Raw genomic sequence first — 22711 nt, forward strand, 5'->3', positions numbered from 1 at the left:
GCTTCTACGCAAGGATCCCAATGCAAGTCCTATCAGGCACTACTGTTTCTTGCATTGCTGCTTTACTAAACTCAAAATTTGAGCTTCCCCGTAATGCATGTATTAATACCTCCCACCTGACCGGACCTGAATGATGCAGAATACCACCCGATATGTACTGAGCTCTGCCAGACACCGGAGATGGTGCCATATAACACAAGTGCTTCACTCGTGGCCTTTGATGACTGACACTCACAATGCCGCCGTTTCCTCTCAAACCTCCGTAGACACAACTAGAATGTGAGCGCATGTACCTGCATGCAAAACTCAGGCTGCATGTGGAACGTAGGCCGAGCAGAGAAACCCGAATCACATCCATGTAGCAATGCGCTGATCATTTCTTACTGATTTTATACTGAGGGTCAATTATATAGATCCAGTGACATCTCATGCTCCTCCTGGACCCCTCAGGGGCTGGTACCCTGGCACATCCTAATTGCTCGTCCCCCATAAATCTGCATTATTGCATTATCTAGGAGTAAAAAGTGTGGTCAAATGTTGATAAGTCTGGATGGGTCTGATTTTATGACCTGGTGATCAAGAATCTCATATAATCAGAAGAGTTCGATATTGTTCTAAAAGCCATCGTTCATCCTTTTAGTAATGGGGGGAATAACGTGAGCCACAGCAGTGACCTCACAATGCGTGGATGGCGATATCACTGAATAGGGGGAAATCTGACTTTAAACAAGGTAAAAAACTGGTCATGTAGACTTCACTATAGCACGGTGTCCACCAGCAGACTTCTGGATCTCTCAGATAAAGGCCTGGACACATCCCGATTGCCCAACTGTTCAGCCCACATGCATAAAGCAACATTATCAAGGGGTAAAATATGTGGGTTCAGATGTTGATAAGTCTGGATGAGTCAGTAATGAACAGATTTTATGGTCTGGTAATGACTAAGCTGAGAATCAAGAATCTGAGATGATTGGAAGAGCTCAATATTATCCAGCCACCATCTTTAATCCTGATAACCACGGTGGGGCAATCTGAGTTTGCCCTGAGTCACCAATGATATTATTACCTATGATGATCAAGATCGAAATAGGTCGGTATTCTCCCTTGATATTGGCAGGTTCAATCGATGTAAGTCTGATCGGTATGGTAGGTCTTTAATCAGGGTTTGATTTTTCTAAACGTCACTTGGCCGGAACCTTGAGTATATGTGGTCCTGGTCACTTGGCCGGACCCTTGAGTATATGTGGTCCTGGTCACTTGGCCGGACCCTTGAGTATATGTGGTCCTGGTCACTTGGCCGGACCCTTGAGTATATGTGGTCCTGGTCACTTGGCCGGACCCTTGAGTATATGTGGTCCTGGTCACTTGGCCGGACCCTTGAGTATATGTGGTCCTGGTAAGGGAGGACATTAGTTCTAAATCCAACCTACTTAGATACCAGACGGCATTGTCACTCTTTCTTGGTGCATACAGTAGAAGGCACGGTCTATTAGCTCCAAAATAACTTGCCCAGCATGAGAAGACGGCAGAACCATCAGGGATTTCAGGACGAGTTGTTAATATCTAAATACAATTGCAGCTGTATATGTAATTTTAGGTCACTTCTCCGGTGGTCTCCTGGGGGAAGCTTATCAAGAAGAGCTTCGCAGTGTGATACTATCTGGGTGATTGTCTTTGGAAAGTGTTTATTGCAGAGAGGCTTGAGATGTAATGGGATAGGACCAGCATGACTGCACAAGACAACGCCGCAAGACATCCTTCAAATAACACCCCCCCCCCCCACCCAAAAAAAAAGCGCTTCACCAGGGAAGAAAAAAACAATTGCAAGAAATTATCCTAAGTAGGTTGAAGGGATCCCCAGACAAGCGGCCGTGCAGGGTGACTGCCTCCAAGCAAGGGCAGGACGACAGCATCTAAGTGGGAGAGGGAATAAGAGACTTGATTGGGTTTGATTTTAACCTTATGAATCTCCTTCTTCCACTTACAGACGCTTTACGTTCAGTCTTTAACCTCTTCAAGTACTGGAGGCTCGAGGATTTCTGCCATCTCATAGAATAGATAGAGGAAAACAGACCTGAGCTACTAAATGAAGATATTATGAATGTAGTGAGGAATGGAGAAGGCCACCCCCAGCAAATATTTTGAGGGCAGCTCATGTTTTCTGTACTTATTCTGCACAGATCATAATAGTTTATCAGTGTCCAAAACACAGCGATGGTGGTTCTACATTGACTGCTGTATATTTCAGAGACTCCTAAAACAACGTAGGCTATGCAATGTAATACCAAAGTGGACCTCCAAGTCATACTCTGACCAATATCACCCTGCTAGAGCTGGACTTTCTAGGCAATTGAATCTTCTAACCTGTGGATCTCCAGAGTTTTGGTTCATCTTATCTTTGACTCTTGTGAGCTTTCACACGTCTGAGCTTTAGATTGTCTAATCTTTAATTTTTGATCTTTGGGTCCTCGGTGCTATGGACCCTCTGAAATTTGGCTTTGGTAGGTATAGGATTCTCTTAGCCTTGGATCTTCTAAGCTTTGGCTCCTCTCATGTTTGGCTTCTCTGAGTCTGTTTTGCTGTTAACGTTATATGCTTTGAACTTTAAAGCTGGCCGTACACATTAGATGGCTGTCGGATGGACGATGCTTTGGCCGATCGTGCAGGTGAGAGCCATCTCAGCCAACACTCCCACATACAGAAGCGCCTGCTCGGCCGAGTCCTCTTGTGTTCTCTATGAGGAAGCCTCCAACTGACATGTTGTTTTGCGGCTTATCTCAGGGAAAACTATTCAATCTCCAGTCTGAATTCGGACATGTTTGATTGACATCTTTCCCAACCATCAGTTGGCCAGTGCCCCCATACACATTATACTGTTAGCCAAACCTGTTGAGCTTTGAATCCTTTGAGCCTATGTTCATCTGAGCTTTGGATCCTCTGAGGTTTAGTCTCTCCGAGCTTTGGGTCCTCCTCTGAGTGTAGAGTCAACTGAAGTTTGGATCCTTTGAGCAATGAGTTTTTACAGCTTTAGATCCTCTGAACCTTGAGTCTTCTGAGCCTTGGATCCTCAGACCTTAGGCTTCTTTGAGCTTTGGATCCTCTGACTTTTAGGTCCTTTAAGCTTTGAAGTTTTTGAACTTTGGATACCCTGAGCTCAGGGTTCTCACAGCTTTAGATCCTCTGAGCTTTGAGTCTTTTGAGCTTTGGATACCCAGAGCTTAGGCTCTTGTATGTTTTGAGTCCTTTGCATTATAGGTCCATAAGCTTTGAATTTTGCAAACTTTGGATCTTCTGTGCTTTGTGTCCTCCTATGAGCATTACATACTCTGAGCGTTGGGTTGTCACAGCTTTAGATCCCATGAGCCTTGAGTCACCTGAGCTTGTAATCCTTTATGCTCTAGTTTTTCTCAGTTTACGATCGTCCCAGTTCTGGGTTCTTTGAGCTTTGGCAACTACGAGCTTTGGATCTTTTCTAAAATGAACTTTGGATCCACTAAGTTTTGATTCCTCTGAGCTTTGGTTCTTTAAGCTTGGATTCTTTGAATTTTTGCTTTTTTTAGGTTAATAACCTCTGACCTTTTGGTCTTCTGAATTTTTGAGTGCTTAATCTTTAGCTCCTCTGAGCATTGGACCATCTTTGCTCTTCGGAGCTATGAATCTTCTTTGGGTTTTTAAGTCTTTTGATGGCTGGATCTTCTAAACGTTAGGCTTCCTGAGCTTTGGCTCATCTGATCTTTACATTTTCTCAGCTTTGTTTCATCTTCACTTAGTTTTTTTTTATCTTTGGATGTTCTAAATATTAGATATTTTATGTGTACATATAGAGCCCTAGACATTATGCTCTTCTGTGTAAGCCAACATACCTAAATGAGAAAAATAGAAAAATAGCACAAAGCTAAATTCTAAGGGATAAAAAAAAACAGGCTAAAACACATCAAAAGGAAAAAAAAAGGAACATGAAGTTCTTATTTAGTACATAATTCATAAGTGAAAATTAAAAACAATAAGAAACATATGCCAGAGCATGGATCCATTGTATGAATAGTCCTACTGCGGAACACGAAGCCTGATAAGATAGCAAAGAAAACTAATATGATACACCTGAAGTGCCAAGTTCAATGAAAGTACTGAGTGCATACAACAGAATCTCAATAATGTGATATCTGCATGAAAAAGATGGCAAAAAAAGAGGACACACACAAAGAACAATGCAAATGCGCTACATGACTCTCTGTACTGCTGGTGTACCCCAGCGGGTAACGCTGCCTGCTGGTGCAGCTTCGTTGGGGGTCATTCAATTTAAGCATTGACTTTCATGTAGATGCCAATATTTCAGGGTTTTCAGAAGTCGGGGCCCCAGCACGAAGCGGCATTCCAGCTTATTTCTGAATGTCACATTTTTGTGGAGCAATATTCGTGGACGCACTGATTCATGTAATGGCGTCTCCTTGTCCCATAACTCTGTCTTAGCACAAATAGCTGCTCTATATCTGCAGGAACGTTCTCGTCGGGGATGCGGAATAGAATTCACACTTGGCTTATTTAATACAGATCTGTTTCTTCATTCACAGTGACAGCGGCATCACACATAATCAGTAAACACTTTAGTGGTAGCGCTCGATCGGACCAACCTGAACTCTGCATCCAGTCTAAAAAAGCAATGCAGACTTAAAATTATCTACCAAAAGATGCCCAGGTTATAGCAGCATGGTCCATATTACTATATACAAGTAGATATATAACTTATACCAGCTGTACGAATATAATTATTTACAGGAGATGCCCAGGTTATACCAGCTGTACGTATATAATTATATACAGGAGATGCCCAGGTTATACCAGTTGTACAAATATAATTATATACAGGAGATGCCCAGGTTATACCAGCTGTGCATATATAATTATATACAGGAGATACCCAGGTTATACCGGCTGTACATATATAATTATATACAGGAGATACCCAGGTTATACCGGCTGTACATATATAATTATATACAGGAGATGCCCAGGTTATACCGGCTGTACATATATAATTATATACAGGAGATACCAGGTTATACCGGCTGTACATATATAATTATATACAGGAGATGCCCAGGTTATACCGGCTGTACATATATAATTATATACAGGAGATACCAGGTTATACCGGCTGTACATATATAATTATATACAGGAGATACCCAGGTTATACCGGCTGTACATATATAATATACAGGAGATGCCCAGGTTATACCGGCTGTACATATATAATTATATACAGGAGATGCCCAGGTTATACCGGCTGTACATATATAATTATATACAGGAGATGTCCAGGTTATACCGGCTGTACATATATAATTATATACAGGAGATGCCCAGGTTATACCGGCTGTACATATATAATTATATACAGGAGATGTCCAGGTTATACCGACTGTACATATATAATTATATACAGGAGATGCCCAGGTTATACCGGCTGTACATATATAATTATATACAGGAGATGCCCAGGTTATACCAGCTGTACATATATAATTATATACAGGAGATGCCCAGGTTATACCGGCTGTACATATATAATTATATACAGGAGATACCCAGGTTATACCGGCTGTACATATATAATTATATACAGGAGATACCCAGGTTATACCAGCTGTACATATATAATTATATACAGGAGATACCCAGGTAATAAGTCGAGTGCATTTGACGTAGACACGGGAACCGGTTTAAGTAAAACGGCCAGACTGGTCTCTTAAGGGGAAGGTGACATGATTTTTAATTTTGTATTAATAATTATTGTTTGTATAATCAATTATTTTTAATACAAAATTAAATGTACAACTTTAATTGTTTTTTATTTTTTTATTTTTATTTCTGCCATTTTCATCTGGGAGTGTGTAATTATCTGAGCAAGACAATTACACACCTCAAATACGGCAGCCCCATAAACCATGCCTCAAACAAAGGAAATAATCGGGTTTTCAGTGCAGGAAAAAGAGAATAACCAGTTCATATAAGGGCAGTTTAGTGATGGTCCAGAACCCTCAGGCCGGAGAGCATCCAGTATATCAACGTAGTCTGCGGACATCACACAGGAGGCCTCCTTACCTCTACACATATAGCTGGGAGCAGCCAGTCCCACCCATCTCACTGACTGCTCGTAAATCCATCCCTTTCCACGCCCTATTCACACTATCAGCACCATATGTGCTGGAGCGTGCTTGGATTTTGAAAATTGCCACAGCTAAAAGACATTGAGAATGCATTGTGTTCACACAGGTTGTAACAAGTTATCATTTAGCTTACTGATCGGTAGGTCCGGTGACCGCTGGGACCCTCACCAATTGGCAGAATAGGGAACTTTAACCCATTGTTGCACAATAGTGAAGCAGGTCAGACCCACAGACGCCGCTCCATTCATTCACTGTGCGGCTGCCCGATAAAGCTGATGGCAAAATATATCTTGATTCCTTCACGTATTTTGCACGTCGCCAAATGCAGACAGAAAATGTCAGATTTAAATGCCGGAGCGCTCAGTATAGTTTCCACAATCGGAGGATTATTCATCGCTTCACTATTGTTTTAACGGGAGAGAAAAAAAAAATCTGAGATTTTCTCAATAAAAGTAGAGCACGGCCTCAAAAACCCACAAGGAGCCGCCAGAAGTGCGATTGTGTCGCTAAAAATAAAACCACAATCGTTTGTGTTCTATTTCAGAATTTGTGAGCCGCATTGTATCGCGCTCAGTAACGGACACCCTCCTCGCGCCTCGTCACCAAAGACCCCGATAAAGAAGCCGCTGCGCAGATTTATCTGACGAGGATTATTTACAGACCGATCACAATTGTCACATAGTAAATAGCCTAACGCCTAATAAAAACCATTCTCCTCGCTCATCTGGGAGAAGGGAAAATTTTCTCCTTCGTTGTGACACTTGGAGATTCTACATCTTCTGCTTTTTGTTCCCAGGATGGCACAGCATCGAAGGGACAACGGTCCACAACAACATGGCTGCCGCACTATCTGCAGCCCGGCTGCACCACGTTTATGTAGATAATGGTGGCATGCGAAGCCAAAATTTTCCTTCAGAGCCACACCATCCGCCCAGCGCTTTTTGCGCCTCTTTCACAAGTTTAGGGAAAGTTGGGATGTAGGAATATAGAGTGGGGCCTGTACATAGACGGGAGCCAGGTCTGGTTGGTCCTGTGCCATGACTTCCATTTAATAGTGTTGTAGGCCTGCCCTGTATACAGATCATTGTACAGGAGGAGGAGGTGAGCTGTGACATCTCTTGTATATAGAGGTCTTATCAGTCATTGTACAGGAGGAGGTGAGCTGTGACATCACCTATTGTGAATGGTGGATACTGTGTTATCTACTGTATATAGAGTTATTATCAGTCATTGTACAGGAGGAGGTGAGCTGTGATATCACCTATTGTGAATGGTGGATCCTGTGTTATCTACTGTATATAGAGGTGTTATCAGTCATTGTACAGGAGGGGGAGGTGAGCTGTGACATCACCTATTGTGAATGGTGGATCCTGTGTTATCTCCTGTATATAGAGAAGTTATCAGTCATTGCACAGGAGGAGGAGGTGAGTTGTGACATCATCTATTGTGAATGGTGGATCCTGTGTTATCTACTGTGTATAGATGTGTTATCAGTCATTGTACAGGACGAGGAGGAGGTGAGCTGTGACATCATCTATTGTGAATGGTGGATCCTGTGTTATCTACTGTATATAGAGGTGTTATCAGTCATTGTACAGGAGGAGGAGGTGAGCTGTGACATCATACATTGTGAACGTGGATCTTATGTTATCTACTGTATGTATAGGTGTTATTCATTGCACAGGGGGCCGTGAGCTGTGATATCACCTATTGTAAATGGTGGTACCTGTGTTATCTTTATATACCATGGCATATAAAAGTTTGGCACCCCTGGTCAAAATTACTGTTATTGTGAACAGTTAAGCAAGTTGAAGATGAAATGAAATCTAAAAGGCCTGGAGTTAAAGATGACACATTTCCTTTGTATTTTAGGCAAAAAGAAAAAATAATCTTTTTTTTTTTTCATTTTAAAAATTGCATTAAGGAAAATGGGTGGATGCAAAAGTTTGGGCATCCTTGAAGATTTGTGTGCTCAGAAAACTTTGACCAAGGTTTCAGACCTTGATTCTCCTGTTAGGGTTATGGCTTGTTCACTATTATCGTTAGGAAAGACCAGGTGATTAACATTTCCCAGCTTTATACAAACCCAGCCTCCTCTAACCTTGTGCAAAAAAACCAAGCAGCCATGGGTTCTTCAAAGCAGCTGCCTAGCACTCTGAAAATGAAAATGGGGCAGACCCTCAAAGCAGGAGAAAGCTATAAGAAGATAGCAAAGTGTTTTCAAGTTGTCCTTTCCTCAGTTTGAAATGTAATTAAGGAATGGCCATTACCAGGAACAGTGGAGGTCAAGATAAGTTCTGGAAGACCAAGCAAAATTTCGGTGAGAGATGATTACAGGATTGCTAGAGAGGCAAATCAGAACCCCGCTTGACTACAAAAGAACTTCAGAAAGATTTAGAAGACTTTGGAGTTGTGGTGCATTGTTCTACTGTTTGAGCCACCTGCACAAATATGGCCTTCATGGAAGAGTCATCAGAAGAAAACCTCTCTTGCGTCCCCACCATAAAATTCAGCGTCAGAATTATGCATAAGAACATCTAAACAAGCATGATGCATTTTGGAAACAATTCCTGTGGGCCAATGAGGTTAAAATGGAACTTTTTAATCACAATGATCAAAGTTATGTGTGGAGAAAAAGGGCCCTCACAGTCCCCTGATCTGAACATCATTGAAAATCTGTGGCTAGACCGCAAAATAGAATAGGATGCAAGACGCCCCATGAATCTCGCAGAACTGGAAGAATTTTCCAAGGAAGAATGGATGACAATCCATCAAGCAGGAATTGAAAGACTCTTGTCTGGCTACAAAAAGAATTTACAAGCTGATACTTGCAAAAGGGGGCGCTACTAGGCACTAACCATGCAGGGTGCCCAAACTTTTGCATTAGCCCATTTTCCTTTTTTTAATTTTTACAATATAAAAGATGAAAAAAATGTAATTGTTTCGCCTAAAATACAAAGGAAATGTGTCATCTGTCACTTCAGGCCTTTTAGAGATCATTTCATCTCTTAACTGTTCACAATAACAGTAATTTTTACCAGGGGTGCCCAAACTTTTACATGCCTCTGTATGTGTCAGACTTCTGTAAGGCGCAGTTTAAAAAACGAAAGCTGAGCTCTGATTGGTTGTTATGAGCAACAAAGAGCGTTTTTTTTTTAGACCCTTTTGATGGCGTTTTCATGATATTGGTCCCGAGGAGCAGTAATTCCCGGATTACCGACCTCCTGTCATGGGACTGCTGCGTGGTGTAGAGTCCCTGATCCCAGCAGTAATGCCGCATCCTCAGTCCTTGTAATACAATAATCCACATCAGACGGCTTCGCCTGTTTCCATCCAAACTCAATCATGTCCCCCCGGGGATAGATCTGCAGGGAGTCTTCAATGCTGCATGTTCCATGAAAACAATAGACCTGCCGCAAATAACAACATTTCCGTTTCAACTCATGCAGCGTCTCCTACGCTCTGAAATTCCTTCAATTCGGCATCCGATTTTCCAGAAAATCACTTTCCAGAACGTACACAGATCCCATTTATCAAAATTGTCCTTGTTGCCCTTAGGAACCAATCAGAGATCAGCTTTAAATTCTTAAACACATCTGGGAAAATGAAAGCAGAGCTGTTATTGGCTGCTATGAGTTTTAATTTTTGGAAATCTACTGATGAAATCGGATATTGGGACAGATCTCATTTTTTGACAGTGCAGATTTCAAGACATTTTAGTCAGTTTGGTGTGCATCCATTCCACCTCATTGGCAATAAAAAAAAAACAGTTCTCACCTAGCGCCATTGCCGCAAGGAGTGTAGCCGACATGCTCCCTATGCTGTGTGTGGCCCATAGTGACATCATTGTGCCTTCTGCGCAAAGCCCAAGGATGATCTTCACCACAGCCCTCTCCATCCCACACAGTATGATGCCCTCATAGACTGCCCCAAGTACTGACTGATAACTACTATATGAGGGGCGATCCAAAAGTAATGATAATCAATACTAAACACAATGAATATAGTCAAAAAATAAATTTATTTTTCTACATAGTCTCCTAACAAGTCTATACATTTAGTCCATCTCTTTTCTAAACTTAGAATTCCCTTCGAAAAAAATTCTTGATCTTGACCCTCTCTTCGATCTGCCAATACAACTTCTTCAACTTTTTTCACGTTTTCTTCATTGAGGGATGTGGATGGGCGTCCTTCACGATGGTTATTTTCCGTCGATGTTCTTCCCAGCTTAAATTCCTTGGCCCAGTGTGCAACTGTGGAGTATGGAGGAGAAGAGTCCCCCAATGTTTCCACCAAGTCGCTGTGTATGTCTTTGGTAGTCACTTTTTTCAAGCAGAGGTATTTGATGACAGCTCTGAGCTCGTTTTTTTCCATTTTGATGTTCACTCCTCGGCAGTTCATATTCAAATGAATGTAGCTCCCGGGAATCGTGGTCTATTTAAGTAATTTTTTTTTCCTGGACTAGTGGGTACCTAAGAGAGAAGAAAACATTTTATTTTAATTTCTGTGTGCAATAGAAATAACCGATTATCATTACTTTTGGATCGCCCCTCGTATATATACAGTTGTGCTCAAAAGTTTACATACCCCGCAGAATTTTTGCTTTCTTGGCTTTTTTTTCTGAGAATATGAATGATAACGCCAAAACTTTTTCTCCACTCATGGTTAGTGGTTGGGTGAAGCCATTTATTGTTAAACTACTGTGTTTTCTCTTTTTAAATGATAATGACAACCCAAAAACATCCAAATGACCCTGATCAAAAGTTCACATACCCTGGTGATTTTGGCCTGGAAACATGCACAGAAGTTGACACACATGGGTGTGAATGGCTCCTAAAGGTAACATCCTCACCTGTGACCTGTTTGCTTGTAATCAATGTGTGTACATAAAAGCGGAGTGAGTTTCTGGGATCCAGACAGACTCTTGCATCTTTCGTCCAGCCACTGACGTATCTGGATTGTGAGCCATGGGGAGAGCAAAATAATTGTCAACGGATCTACTGGAAAAGGTAGTTGAACTGTATAAAACAGGAAAGGGATACAAAAAAATATCCAAGGAATTGATAATGCCAGTCAGCAGTGTTTACACTGTGAATAACAAATGGAAAATCAGGGGATCTGTAAAAACAAAACCACGGTCAGGCAGACCAACAAAAATGGCGTCCACAACTGCCAGGAAAATTGTTCGGGATGCAAAAAAAACCCCATAAATAACATCAGCGGAAATACAGGACTCTGAAAACTAGCGGTATGGGTGTTTCAAGACGTTCAATAAGGAGGCACTTGAAGAAAAATGGTCTGCATGGTCGAGTCGCCAGAAGAAAGCCATTACTGTGCAAATGCAACAAAGTATCTCGCCTACAATACACAAAACAGCACAGAGACAAGCCTCAAAACTTCTGGAACAAGGTAATTTGGAGTGATGAGACCAAAATTGAATTTTTTGGCCACAATCATAAACCTTACATTTGGAGAGGGGTCAACAAGGCCTATGATGAAAGGAACACCATTCCTACTGTAAAGCACGGTGGTGGATCGCTGATGATTTGGGGATGTACGAGCTACAAAGGAACAAGAAACTTGGTCAAAGTTGAAGGAAAGATGAATGCAGCACGTTATCAGCAAATACTGGAGGCAAATTTGCAATCATCCGCCCGAAAGCTGCGCATGGGACGTACTTGGATATTCCAACATGACAACGATCTAAAACACAAGGCCAAGTCGACCTGTCATTGGCTACAGCAGAACAAAGTGAAGGTTTTGGAGTGGCCATCTCAGTCTCCTGACCTCAATATCATTGAGCCACTCAGAGGAGATCTCAGGCGCGCAGTTCATGCTAGACAGCCCAGGTATTTACAGGAACTGGAGGCTTATGCCAAGAAGATTGGGCAGCTTTACCATCTGAGAAAATAAAGAACCTCATCCACAACTACCACAAAAGACTTCAAGCTGTCATTGATGTTAGAGGGGGCAATACACGGTATAAAGAAATGGGGTGTGTGAACTTTTGATCAGGGTCATTTGGATGTTTTGGGTTGTCATTATGGTTTAAAAAGAGAAAACACAGGAGTCTGACAATAAATGGCTTCACCCAACCATTAACCATGAGTGGAGAAAAAGTTTTGGTGTGATCATTCATATTCTCTGAAAAAAGGCCAAGAAAGCAAAAATTCTGCCGGAGTATGTAAACTTTTGAGCACAACTGTATATATGGATGTAGCAGAGTGGAATGTGTGAAGGCTGGTGAATTGGCCAGCCAAAATGTGAAATGTAGCTGGGACAGAGACAAGTCAGGGTCTCGCTCTGAAATAGATACTGCCTCTGTCAGTGAGTGTCTTTGGTCAGTCAGTGTGTCTGCCGAAGTATTGGATGTATACCTGCCGGAGTATTGGATGTATACCTGCCGGAGTATTGACCTGCCTGCCGTATGTGCTATAGTGTCCACCAACAGACGCACAAGCCTGTAGGTGGCACTGGGCGCACAGATGCTGGTGAAATCGAGATGCCAAGGCGGGGGGCGGCTGTGCGATGCAGTATGACACGGTTCCCAGCCTGGGTCTGGTGCAGACAGTACCCTGGACTCCAGACTAATACATTTTACCTGCACTGATACATTGTAGCAAACTATTAGGACAGAATTAAGATTTGTGATATGGACCTGTGTTGCTCACATAGGATTGTCCAAACTAGATTCACTTGTAACAAACCCACAGCTGTGAGAAGTTTTCGGTCTGTTCAGCATCTGGGCAGAATGTTTTCATTCACTGACAACAAGTTCTTGAAATTGATGAGAAAATGAAACACATCTTATATTGGAGAGTAGCAGAACTCGTCCATCTACACTATATACTACACTGTAGGGTCCCGTTGGGGGCGCACGAATCCCCCACACACCAGTGGGATGATTGTCCTCATTCTCAAACTTTCAGTTTTTCATAAGAATTGAATGGAAACTTTTTAGCGATTTTACAGGGGGCCTTTAGGACACGGACACGGCCCCCGACTGGACCACATGAGGAGGCCCAGACAAGTGACGGATGGATATAGATTTTACTGCAGAGGAAGGAGAACGATTTTCTCGCAGTTAATGGCGCTGTCAAACACGCGTCAAATATTTTTTGGACAGAATTGCTCCAGGATATTTCAGTCTTATAAGTGGAGGGCAATCACTTCGGATTTAAAGGGGATGTGACGTATAATTTTATAAAAAAAATGATTCTTCTTAGGCTTTGGAATATTCCTGATATGAAATCAGTCACATTAAAACTTCTGGATTTTCTGCCAAGTCAATTTCTCAAGAGCATCTAAAGCCTAAGATCTACACCTGCGGTTCTGGGTCCATGTACCACCGGGAGTAGGCTCCATGGCAGGAACATGTGTTATCCTCATACTGAATAGGAGATGGGTGAAACTTGTAGAACCATCACCAGGATGATATTCAGCTCCTCCAATCATCAGAACTGGTCACCATTATCACCAGACCACAAGACTGGACCAATAATTGGGTTTAGTCACCGGTTATAGAGACGAATCGAACTGCAGTCAGAATTGAATTATTAGGAAATGTCTAGCGTCAGTTTCCCGCAGGTGAAGGATTTCCGGCTCTCGGTCACGTCGTAGGCCGTCTCAGAAAGATGTGTGGTGTCCTCTGTGTTGTGTATTGTCCAATGGTATCCATGTTTTCTGGGATCATGCTGTGCTTAAATCATGGCTGTGCCACTCGGAGACGTGACCATGACAAGCCACGTAGGGAAGATAGAATAGGACAAGTGCAAATTCTCCAGCTTTCTGCTATGTGGACCATACCAAAATATTTAGGCAGGGAGCAGACTGTGAAGAGGCCACAGAATGGTCACCACATATCTGTGAACGTAGTCACAAAAGTATTAGAAAGCTTTGAGAGTTGGTCTATACCCTCCTCGGCTACGTCTCCCCGCAGATCGCGCAGCCTGTGATAAGCTTTGCATGACTTTGAGTTCGTGTTCTGCATGAAAGTCATTCCATGAACTTTGGAGAGATGACCATGTGATCTAGTTCTTTTGGGGCAAGGATGTGTAATTTTTGGTATGAACCACAGGCTGACCATACATGGTGCAATCTTGATAGAACAATTTCTGGAGCAAGAACGATAGACCTTGAACGGTGAAATGGCTCACCTTTATCCAAATGACAACCCTATATGTCATGGAAGGTCATCTCTCCCAACAATACCCATTGTCATGATTTGGGTTTGTCAGAAGGGTCCTAACCTTAAGCCTTGCCCCCAAATCGTTCCCGGAAACTAGCCAGAGACCAATCTCTATGTTTCCATCTTGAGAAACTGATGTGATTTAGCAGCTAGTAATGTCAGTGCATGGAGGCAACGTTGGCATGAAGCCTCTTCTCTTCAGTGAGGAGAGGGCATCACGGCCACCCTGGATTACCACAATTCAGAAATCTATCATTGACAATCTATCTTCTGAAGTGGATGCCCGATGTGGTCCAGGAGCCCCTAGTTTTATCAGATCTTCTGAAGATCCATTAGAAATTTACTGTCTATGGTTGGCCATATTAAGAAATCTCCATCATTGGCACCCGATGTGGTCACCTTGCCCCTCACTCGATCTAGTGATCATCTTATTGTAATGTTCCTAGATGTCTCAGAGTTTTAGACCTAAAATAGTTTTGTAAATTAATAGTTTAGATTGTGTACACAAGCTTTAGGGTACAGTAGTTAATGCCCAGGTGCCAGGACGGAGTCCAGCTGAATACACGAAAAGTCAATTATCTCAGAGATTTAGTCGTAAGGTAAAATGATGATCTCCAGGCAGAGGAGCTTTCATCTCTTTTGGGTAATTACTCGTCTTTTTCTCTTCTCCAGAGCATTAAAAATACATTATCTCCGTGCAGTTACCAACCGCAGAAGCTTAAGCAGATCAAATGATGAAGCATTTATGTTCCTCCTAAAATACACTGTAAATGTCTGACAATCCAGAGAGATTATAGACGTTCCAAACTTTGGGATCACACAAAACTAACAACAATAATGATGGTCACATTGAAATAGAAATACAATGATAACATTCCTGGATCATGTGTGGTCTAAAGGAGACAGCTCTGAAGTCTTATGTATTATTGCACAAGTGTATAGCCCCCCAGTCCCAGCAGAATAACCGTGTCCTACAAGCCCACAATTCTAGCCCCAAAAGAACAAAGAAAAGGATAAAGACATTTTCCTACAATTGAGAGGCTCCACAGTCCTAAAACACAGTCTCGTGATCCAGAAAGGTCAAGTGCACAGCTCCACAGTCCTACAAGTACACATGTCCACAGTCCTACAAGTACACTAATCAACAGTCCTACAAGTGCTCAGCTCCACAGTCCTATAAGTACACAGCTCCACAGTCCTACAAGTACACAGCTCCACAGTCCTACAAGTACACAGCTCCACAGTCCTACAAGTACACAGCTCCACAGTCCTACAAGTGCACAGCTCCACAGTCCTACAAGTGCACAGCTCCACAGTCCTACAAGTATATAGCTCCACATTCTTACAAGTACACAGCTCCGCAGTCTTACAAGTACACAGCTCGGCAGTCCTACAAGTACACAGCTCGGCAGTCCTACAAGTACACAGCTCCGCAGTCCTACAAGTACACAGCTCCGCAGTCCTACAAGTCCACAGCTCCGCAGTCCTACAAGTACACAGCTCCGCAGTCCTACAAGTACACTGCTCGGCAGTCCTACAAGTGCTCAGCTCGGCAGTCCTACAAGTGATCAGCTCCACAGTCCTACAAGTACACAGCTCCTCAGTCCCATAGTTTAATTTCACATATTCTCTACCAATCCCCAAACTGCTTGAGCACAACTTTTTACTTCCGTCCTTCCTAATATGTGCTTAGTGCAATTTCTCTACAATGAACCTAAATTTTTGGTGATCAGGAGATTCCTCTAGTGTCTGCCAGCCATGGGCATAACCCAATTATGCCCAACTTTACCACAAGGAGCATCGTCAGGCAGATGCATTGACAACTAAGAAGCATGGCCGGGCTCCTCTGTGTCATGAACCCTGCAGATCGCACTCCGGGACCTCCGGCAGCTGCAGGCTGATTCAGTCTTATATATGCCCCATGTATATTTGGATTTGGGTGCTTGAGGAGACCTGCACAATGTCTTACCATGGTGCTATTGTGCAGCGCTGCCGACATGTCATGTTCCTTGTCAATGTGATGCCATTCTTTTCGTAGAAACACTTGCAAGGTAATTTCACTGGCATTCACAAAAAGCGAGCGATGTATTTCCGGAAACACATTGCACTCCTTTTATTTTTTTTGTCCACTTGAGCTTGTTTGTCCGGGCACATTAACTGCATATTTGGCTACTGTCAGGGTAGGGTCACACGTAGCGGGCACAGGTCAGCCTCTGTCTCACCTGCAAAATATGTACAGACATGAGTGAGAAATGTTAAACCTCACGTCATTGCAGTTTTTGGCCCGTTGCTGTTAGATGTGTTTTTTCTCTAAATAAATACTTCTGAGGAGACTCCATCATGAGTCAGAAACGCATCCTCGTATACAAAACATATATAATAGTGACCACCATAGCAAACTCATGAAGATTGTCCACCATGACTGGTGCCAGAGTGCCCACATGAACAGCGCCATCCAAACTGGATACACTTTCTCCATACCTCCCATAGAGCAGAGGAGATGACCACAAACATGTGGGTGCAGGTGAAATGGGGACCACCCAACCACTGGACAACAAGGACGAGGTCACTGAATCAGCAAAACCAAAGGCCGAGACATCAAACCACTGAGTGGTAAAGAATCGTGATGATCACCATGAATAGTGCCATCCCCAAAAACTCCATGGCTAGTGCCAAAGTGTCTTCAGAAATAGAGCCATCCAGAGTTCCTCCACGAGTTGTGCCAACCAAACCTCCAATATAATTACTGCAGAATTACACTGCTGCCATTAATAATGCCATCCCGAGCCTCCCTATGGATAGTGCCCCAAATAGTGCCCGCATTCAATGAGAATCCAATTACACACACATTAATCTCTGCTATATCTGTGCTCTCATCACGGGGATGACCCCATAACTCTGGTTTAATGGTGTACCTTTTAGGTTAGCCTAGCAGTATGTACTGTCTGTATATCTGTCTATCCATCTTGTCCGCCATCGGTCTGTACTGCTTCGTCCACCAGCTGTTTGTGCTTTTTTAATGTCTGACATCCACATGTTCCTCACCGACCTGCTAATATTTCACTTTGCGGCTCTCACATTTTTCACACAGAGGCCCAGAGGAGACCGTACTACGCGGACTATTCCCCGACCCGGAAATACATACATTCACTGTGCACCAGCCACTACCTGGACCTCTTCATCACCTTCATCATTGGTATCAATGTTATCACCATGTCTATGGAGCACTACAACCAACCCAAGGTAGGTAGCGAGACAAACCTGTAGACCACACTATGAAACGCTTTCCATTGAAAACCTTTTCTCACCCTTTGAGGCAGAATATAGGGAGGACTTGTTGATTTAATAGCCCTCTTCCACCAATCATTCCTGCCTAGTCTGCGTAAAGTGACAACCGGATCTGGCAGAAGAACTGGTAGACTGCCAGGTGAACAGTAGCCTCCAGCTTCCTACCTCATATCTTTCCTATAAACATATGGGTCTTCTATTCACAGTTTATATAGATAGGGTAGGAACTGATGACGATTGGGACCCCATTTCTTATGACATGAAAGTCAACGGACAGCAATTTGGAGATCTAATCCATCTAAGAAGGGTTTAACCTCCCTTGCGTGTAGATGGCTAGTCTAACTCTATAGACCAATAAAAAGACCATATACATGTGGGGGCTAGTGGGACGTAGACCAAACCAACAATGGACACCATGGACAAGGACATTGAAGCAACAGACCCAAAGACCGAGGCATCAAGCCATTAAGTAACAAGGACCAAGGCCAAAAACGTTCGGACATGTAGAAGAGGACTTGGCATTCTTGAGCATTGAGATTTTCAGTTCCTGGTGACTGGACCCATTTTACTGTTCTTGGCGAGAGGACACCTTGGTAAATTTAATAACAAAAATACCAAGCGATGGATGGCATGTTGCTATGGGTTGTATTTCTGATTATTTAAAGATTATTCAGATAAACGAAGATAGTATGTCAGTGCTGGAGTTCCGCTTCTGCCCCCCATCTTGTACAACCATGTTGTCATGCATAATTCATGTAGCCTTTCGTGTCAGATTACGTAAATGATCCTGCCAATCCATCTGCTTCTCATAATATTTTGGCCTCATTTGCTGTTTCTGAAGTATTTGGCCAGACGATAACAAACAAGAAAAGAACAGAAGAACAAGTTCTGGTGCGATTACACACATCCTCTCTATAAGTGGGGTCACGCGGTTCAAGGAAGGGTTTAATCTCAGCAAAACCAGATGGGATCATGTTTATGTGAAAATAAGTAATCTCTCCATGTTCATGTTTTCTTCTAGTCACTGGAGGAGGCTCTGAAATACTGTAACTACGTCTTCACCATCGTCTTTGTATTTGAAGCTCTGCTCAAGCTGGTTGCCTTTGGATTTCGAAGATTCTTCAAAGACAGGTAGAGTGCAATTATCACAGCACAGCCAAAGAGTGGAGAATAAGGAGCGATTACATGCACAGCTGATACATCAAAGAGGGGGGAAGTGACGTCTAAAGTACTGCCCCTATGTACAGAAATATAACTACTATAATACTGCCACCTGTGTACAGAAATATTACTATAATACTGCCCCCTATGTACAGAAATATAACTACTATAAAACTGCCACCTGTGTACAGAAATATAACTACTATAATACTGCCCCTATGTACAGAAATATAACTACTATAACACTGCCACCTGTGTACAGAAATATAACTACTATAATACTGCTCCTATGTACAGAAATATAACTACTATAATACTGATCCCTATGTACAAGAATATAACTACTATAATACTGCCTCCTATGTACAGAAATATAACTACTATAATACTGCCACCTGTGTACAGAAATATAACTACTATAATACTGCCACCTGTGTACAGAAATATAACTACTATAATACTGCTCCTATGTACAGAAATATAACTACTATAATACTGCTCCCTATGTACAAGAATATAACTACTATAATACTGCCCCTATGTACAGAAATATAACAACTATAATACTGCCCCCTATGTACAAGAATATAACTACTATAATACTGCCTCCTATGTACAGAAATATAACTACTATAATACTGCCACCTGTGTACAGAAATATAACTACTATAATACTGCCACATGTGTACAGAAATATAACTACTATAATACTGCCACCTGTCTACAGAAATATAACTACTATAATACTGCTCCTATGTACAGAAATATAACTACTATAATACTGCTCCCTATATACAAGAATATAACTACTATAATGCTGCCCCTATGTACAGAAATATAACTACTATAATACTGCCCCCTATGTACAAGAATATAACTACTATAATACTGGCCCCTATGTACAGAAATATAACTACTATAATACTGCCACCTGTGTACAGAAATATAACTACTATAATACTGCCCCCTATGTACAGAAATATAACTACTATAATACTGCCACCTGTGTACAGAAATATAACTACTATAATACTGCCCCCTATGTACAGAAATATAACTACTATAATACTGCCACCTGTGTACAGAAATATAACTACTATAATACTGCCACCTGTGTACAGAAATATAACTACTATAATACTGCTCCTATGTACAAGAATATAACTACTATAATACTGCCCCTATGTACAAGAATATAACTACTATAATACTGCTCCTATGTACAAGAATATAGCTACTATAATACTGCTCCTATGTACAAGAATATAGCTACTATAATACTGCTCCTATGTACAAGAATATAACTACTATAATACTACTCCCTATGTACAAGAATATAACTACTATAATACTGCTCCTATGTACAAGAATATAACTACTATAATACTGCTCCTATGTACAAGAATATAGCTACTATAATACTGCTCCTATGTACAAGAATATAGCTACTATAATACTGCCCCTATGTACAAGAATATAACTACTATAATACTGCTCCTATGTACAAGAATATAACTACTATAATACTGCTCCCTATGTACAAGAATATAACTACTATAATACTGCCCCTATGTACAAGAATATAACTATTATAATACTGCTCCCTATGTACAAGAATATAACTACTATAATACTGCTCCTATGTACAAGAATATAGCTACTATAATACTGACCCTATGTACAAGAATATAACACTGCCCCCTATGTACAAGAATATAGCTACTATAATACTGCCCCTATGTACAGGAATATAACTACTTATAATACTGCTCCTACATACAAGAATATAACTACCATAATACTGCTCCCTATGTACAAGAATATAACTACTATAATACTGCTCCCTATGTACAAGAATATAACTACTATAATACTGCCCCTATGGACAAGAATATAACTACTATAATACTGCTCCCTATGCACAAGACTATAACTACTATAATACTGCTCCCTATGTACAAGAATATAACTACTATAATACTGCTTCTATGTACAAGAATATAACTACTATAATACTGCTCCTATGTACAAGAATATAACTACTATAATACTGCTCCTATGTACAAGAATATAGCTACTATAATACTGCCCCTATGGACAAGAATATAACTACTATAATACTGCTCCCTATGTACAAGAATATAACTACTATAATACTGCCCCTATGTACAGAAATATAACTACTATAATACTGCCCCCTATGTACAAGAATATAACTACTATAATACTGGCCCCTATGTACAGAAATATAACTACTATAATACTGCCACCTGTGTACAGAAATATAACTACTATAATACTGCCCCCTATGTACAGAAATATAACTACTATAATACTGCCACCTGTGTACAGAAATATAACTACTATAATACTGCCCCCTATGTACAGAAATATAACTACTATAATACTGCCACCTGTGTACAGAAATATAACTACTATAATACTGCCACCTGTGTACAGAAATATAACTACTATAATACTGCTCCTATGTACAAGAATATAACTACTATAATACTGCCCCTATGTACAAGAATATAACTACTATAATACTGCTCCTATGTACAAGAATATAGCTACTATAATACTGCTCCTATGTACAAGAATATAGCTACTATAATACTGCTCCTATGTACAAGAATATAACTACTATAATACTGCTCCCTATGTACAAGAATATAACTACTATAATACTGCTCCTATGTACAAGAATATAACTACTATAATACTGCTCCTATGTACAAGAATATAGCTACTATAATACTGCTCCTATGTACAAGAATATAGCTACTATAATACTGCCCCTATGTACAAGAATATAACTACTATAATACTGCTCCTATGTACAAGAATATAACTACTATAATACTGCTCCCTATGTACAAGAATATAACTACTATAATACTGCCCCTATGTACAAGAATATAACTATTATAATACTGCTCCCTATGTACAAGAATATAACTACTATAATACTGCTCCTATGTACAAGAATATAGCTACTATAATACTGACCCTATGTACAAGAATATAACACTGCCCCCTATGTACAAGAATATAGCTACTATAATACTGCCCCTATGTACAGGAATATAACTACTTATAATACTGCTCCTACATACAAGAATATAACTACCATAATACTGCTCCCTATGTACAAGAATATAACTACTATAATACTGCTCCCTATGTACAAGAATATAACTACTATAATACTGCCCCTATGGACAAGAATATAACTACTATAATACTGCTCCCTATGCACAAGACTATAACTACTATAATACTGCTCCCTGTGTACAAGAATATAACTACTATAATACTGCTTCTATGTACAAGAATATAACTACTATAATACTGCTCCTATGTACAAGAATATAACTACTATAATACTGCTCCTATGTACAAGAATATAGCTACTATAATACTGACCCTATGTACAAGAATATAACACTGCCCCCTATGTACAAGAATATAACTGCTATAATACTGCTCCTATGTACAAGAATATAACTACTATAATACTGCTCCTATGTACAAGAATATAGCTACTATAATACTGCCCCTATGTACAGGAATATAACTACTTATAATACTGCTCCTACATACAAGAATATAACTACTATAATACTGCTCCCTATGTACAAGAATATAACTACTATAATACTGCTCCCTATGTACAAGAATATAACTACTATAATACTGCCCCTATGGACAAGAATATAACTACTATAATACTGCTCCCTATGTACAAGAATATAACTACTATAATACTGCTCCATATGTACAAGAATGTAACTACTATAATACTGCTCCCTATGTACAAGAATATAACTACTATAATACTGCCCCTATGTACAAGAATATAACTACTATAATACTGCCCCTATGTACAAGAATATAACTA

The 22711-nt window shown here is 40.9% G+C and overlaps 1 protein-coding gene across 1 annotated transcript in view; it reads left to right on the top strand.

Moving 5' to 3' along the window:
- CACNA1H (calcium voltage-gated channel subunit alpha1 H) overlaps positions 1–22711 on the top strand; it is a 391999-nt gene that overhangs the window by 343269 nt on the left and 26019 nt on the right. Inside the window, exons 26-27 of the mRNA XM_069734647.1 lie at positions 17450–17601; positions 18668–18777. Of these exons, the coding sequence (XP_069590748.1) occupies positions 17450–17601; positions 18668–18777 (262 nt within the window). The remainder of the gene's footprint in view (positions 1–17449; positions 17602–18667; positions 18778–22711) is intronic.

This window comes from Ranitomeya imitator, chromosome 7 (assembly GCF_032444005.1).
Source record: "Ranitomeya imitator isolate aRanImi1 chromosome 7, aRanImi1.pri, whole genome shotgun sequence".
In the NCBI taxonomy this organism is placed as follows: domain Eukaryota; kingdom Metazoa; phylum Chordata; class Amphibia; order Anura; family Dendrobatidae; genus Ranitomeya; species Ranitomeya imitator.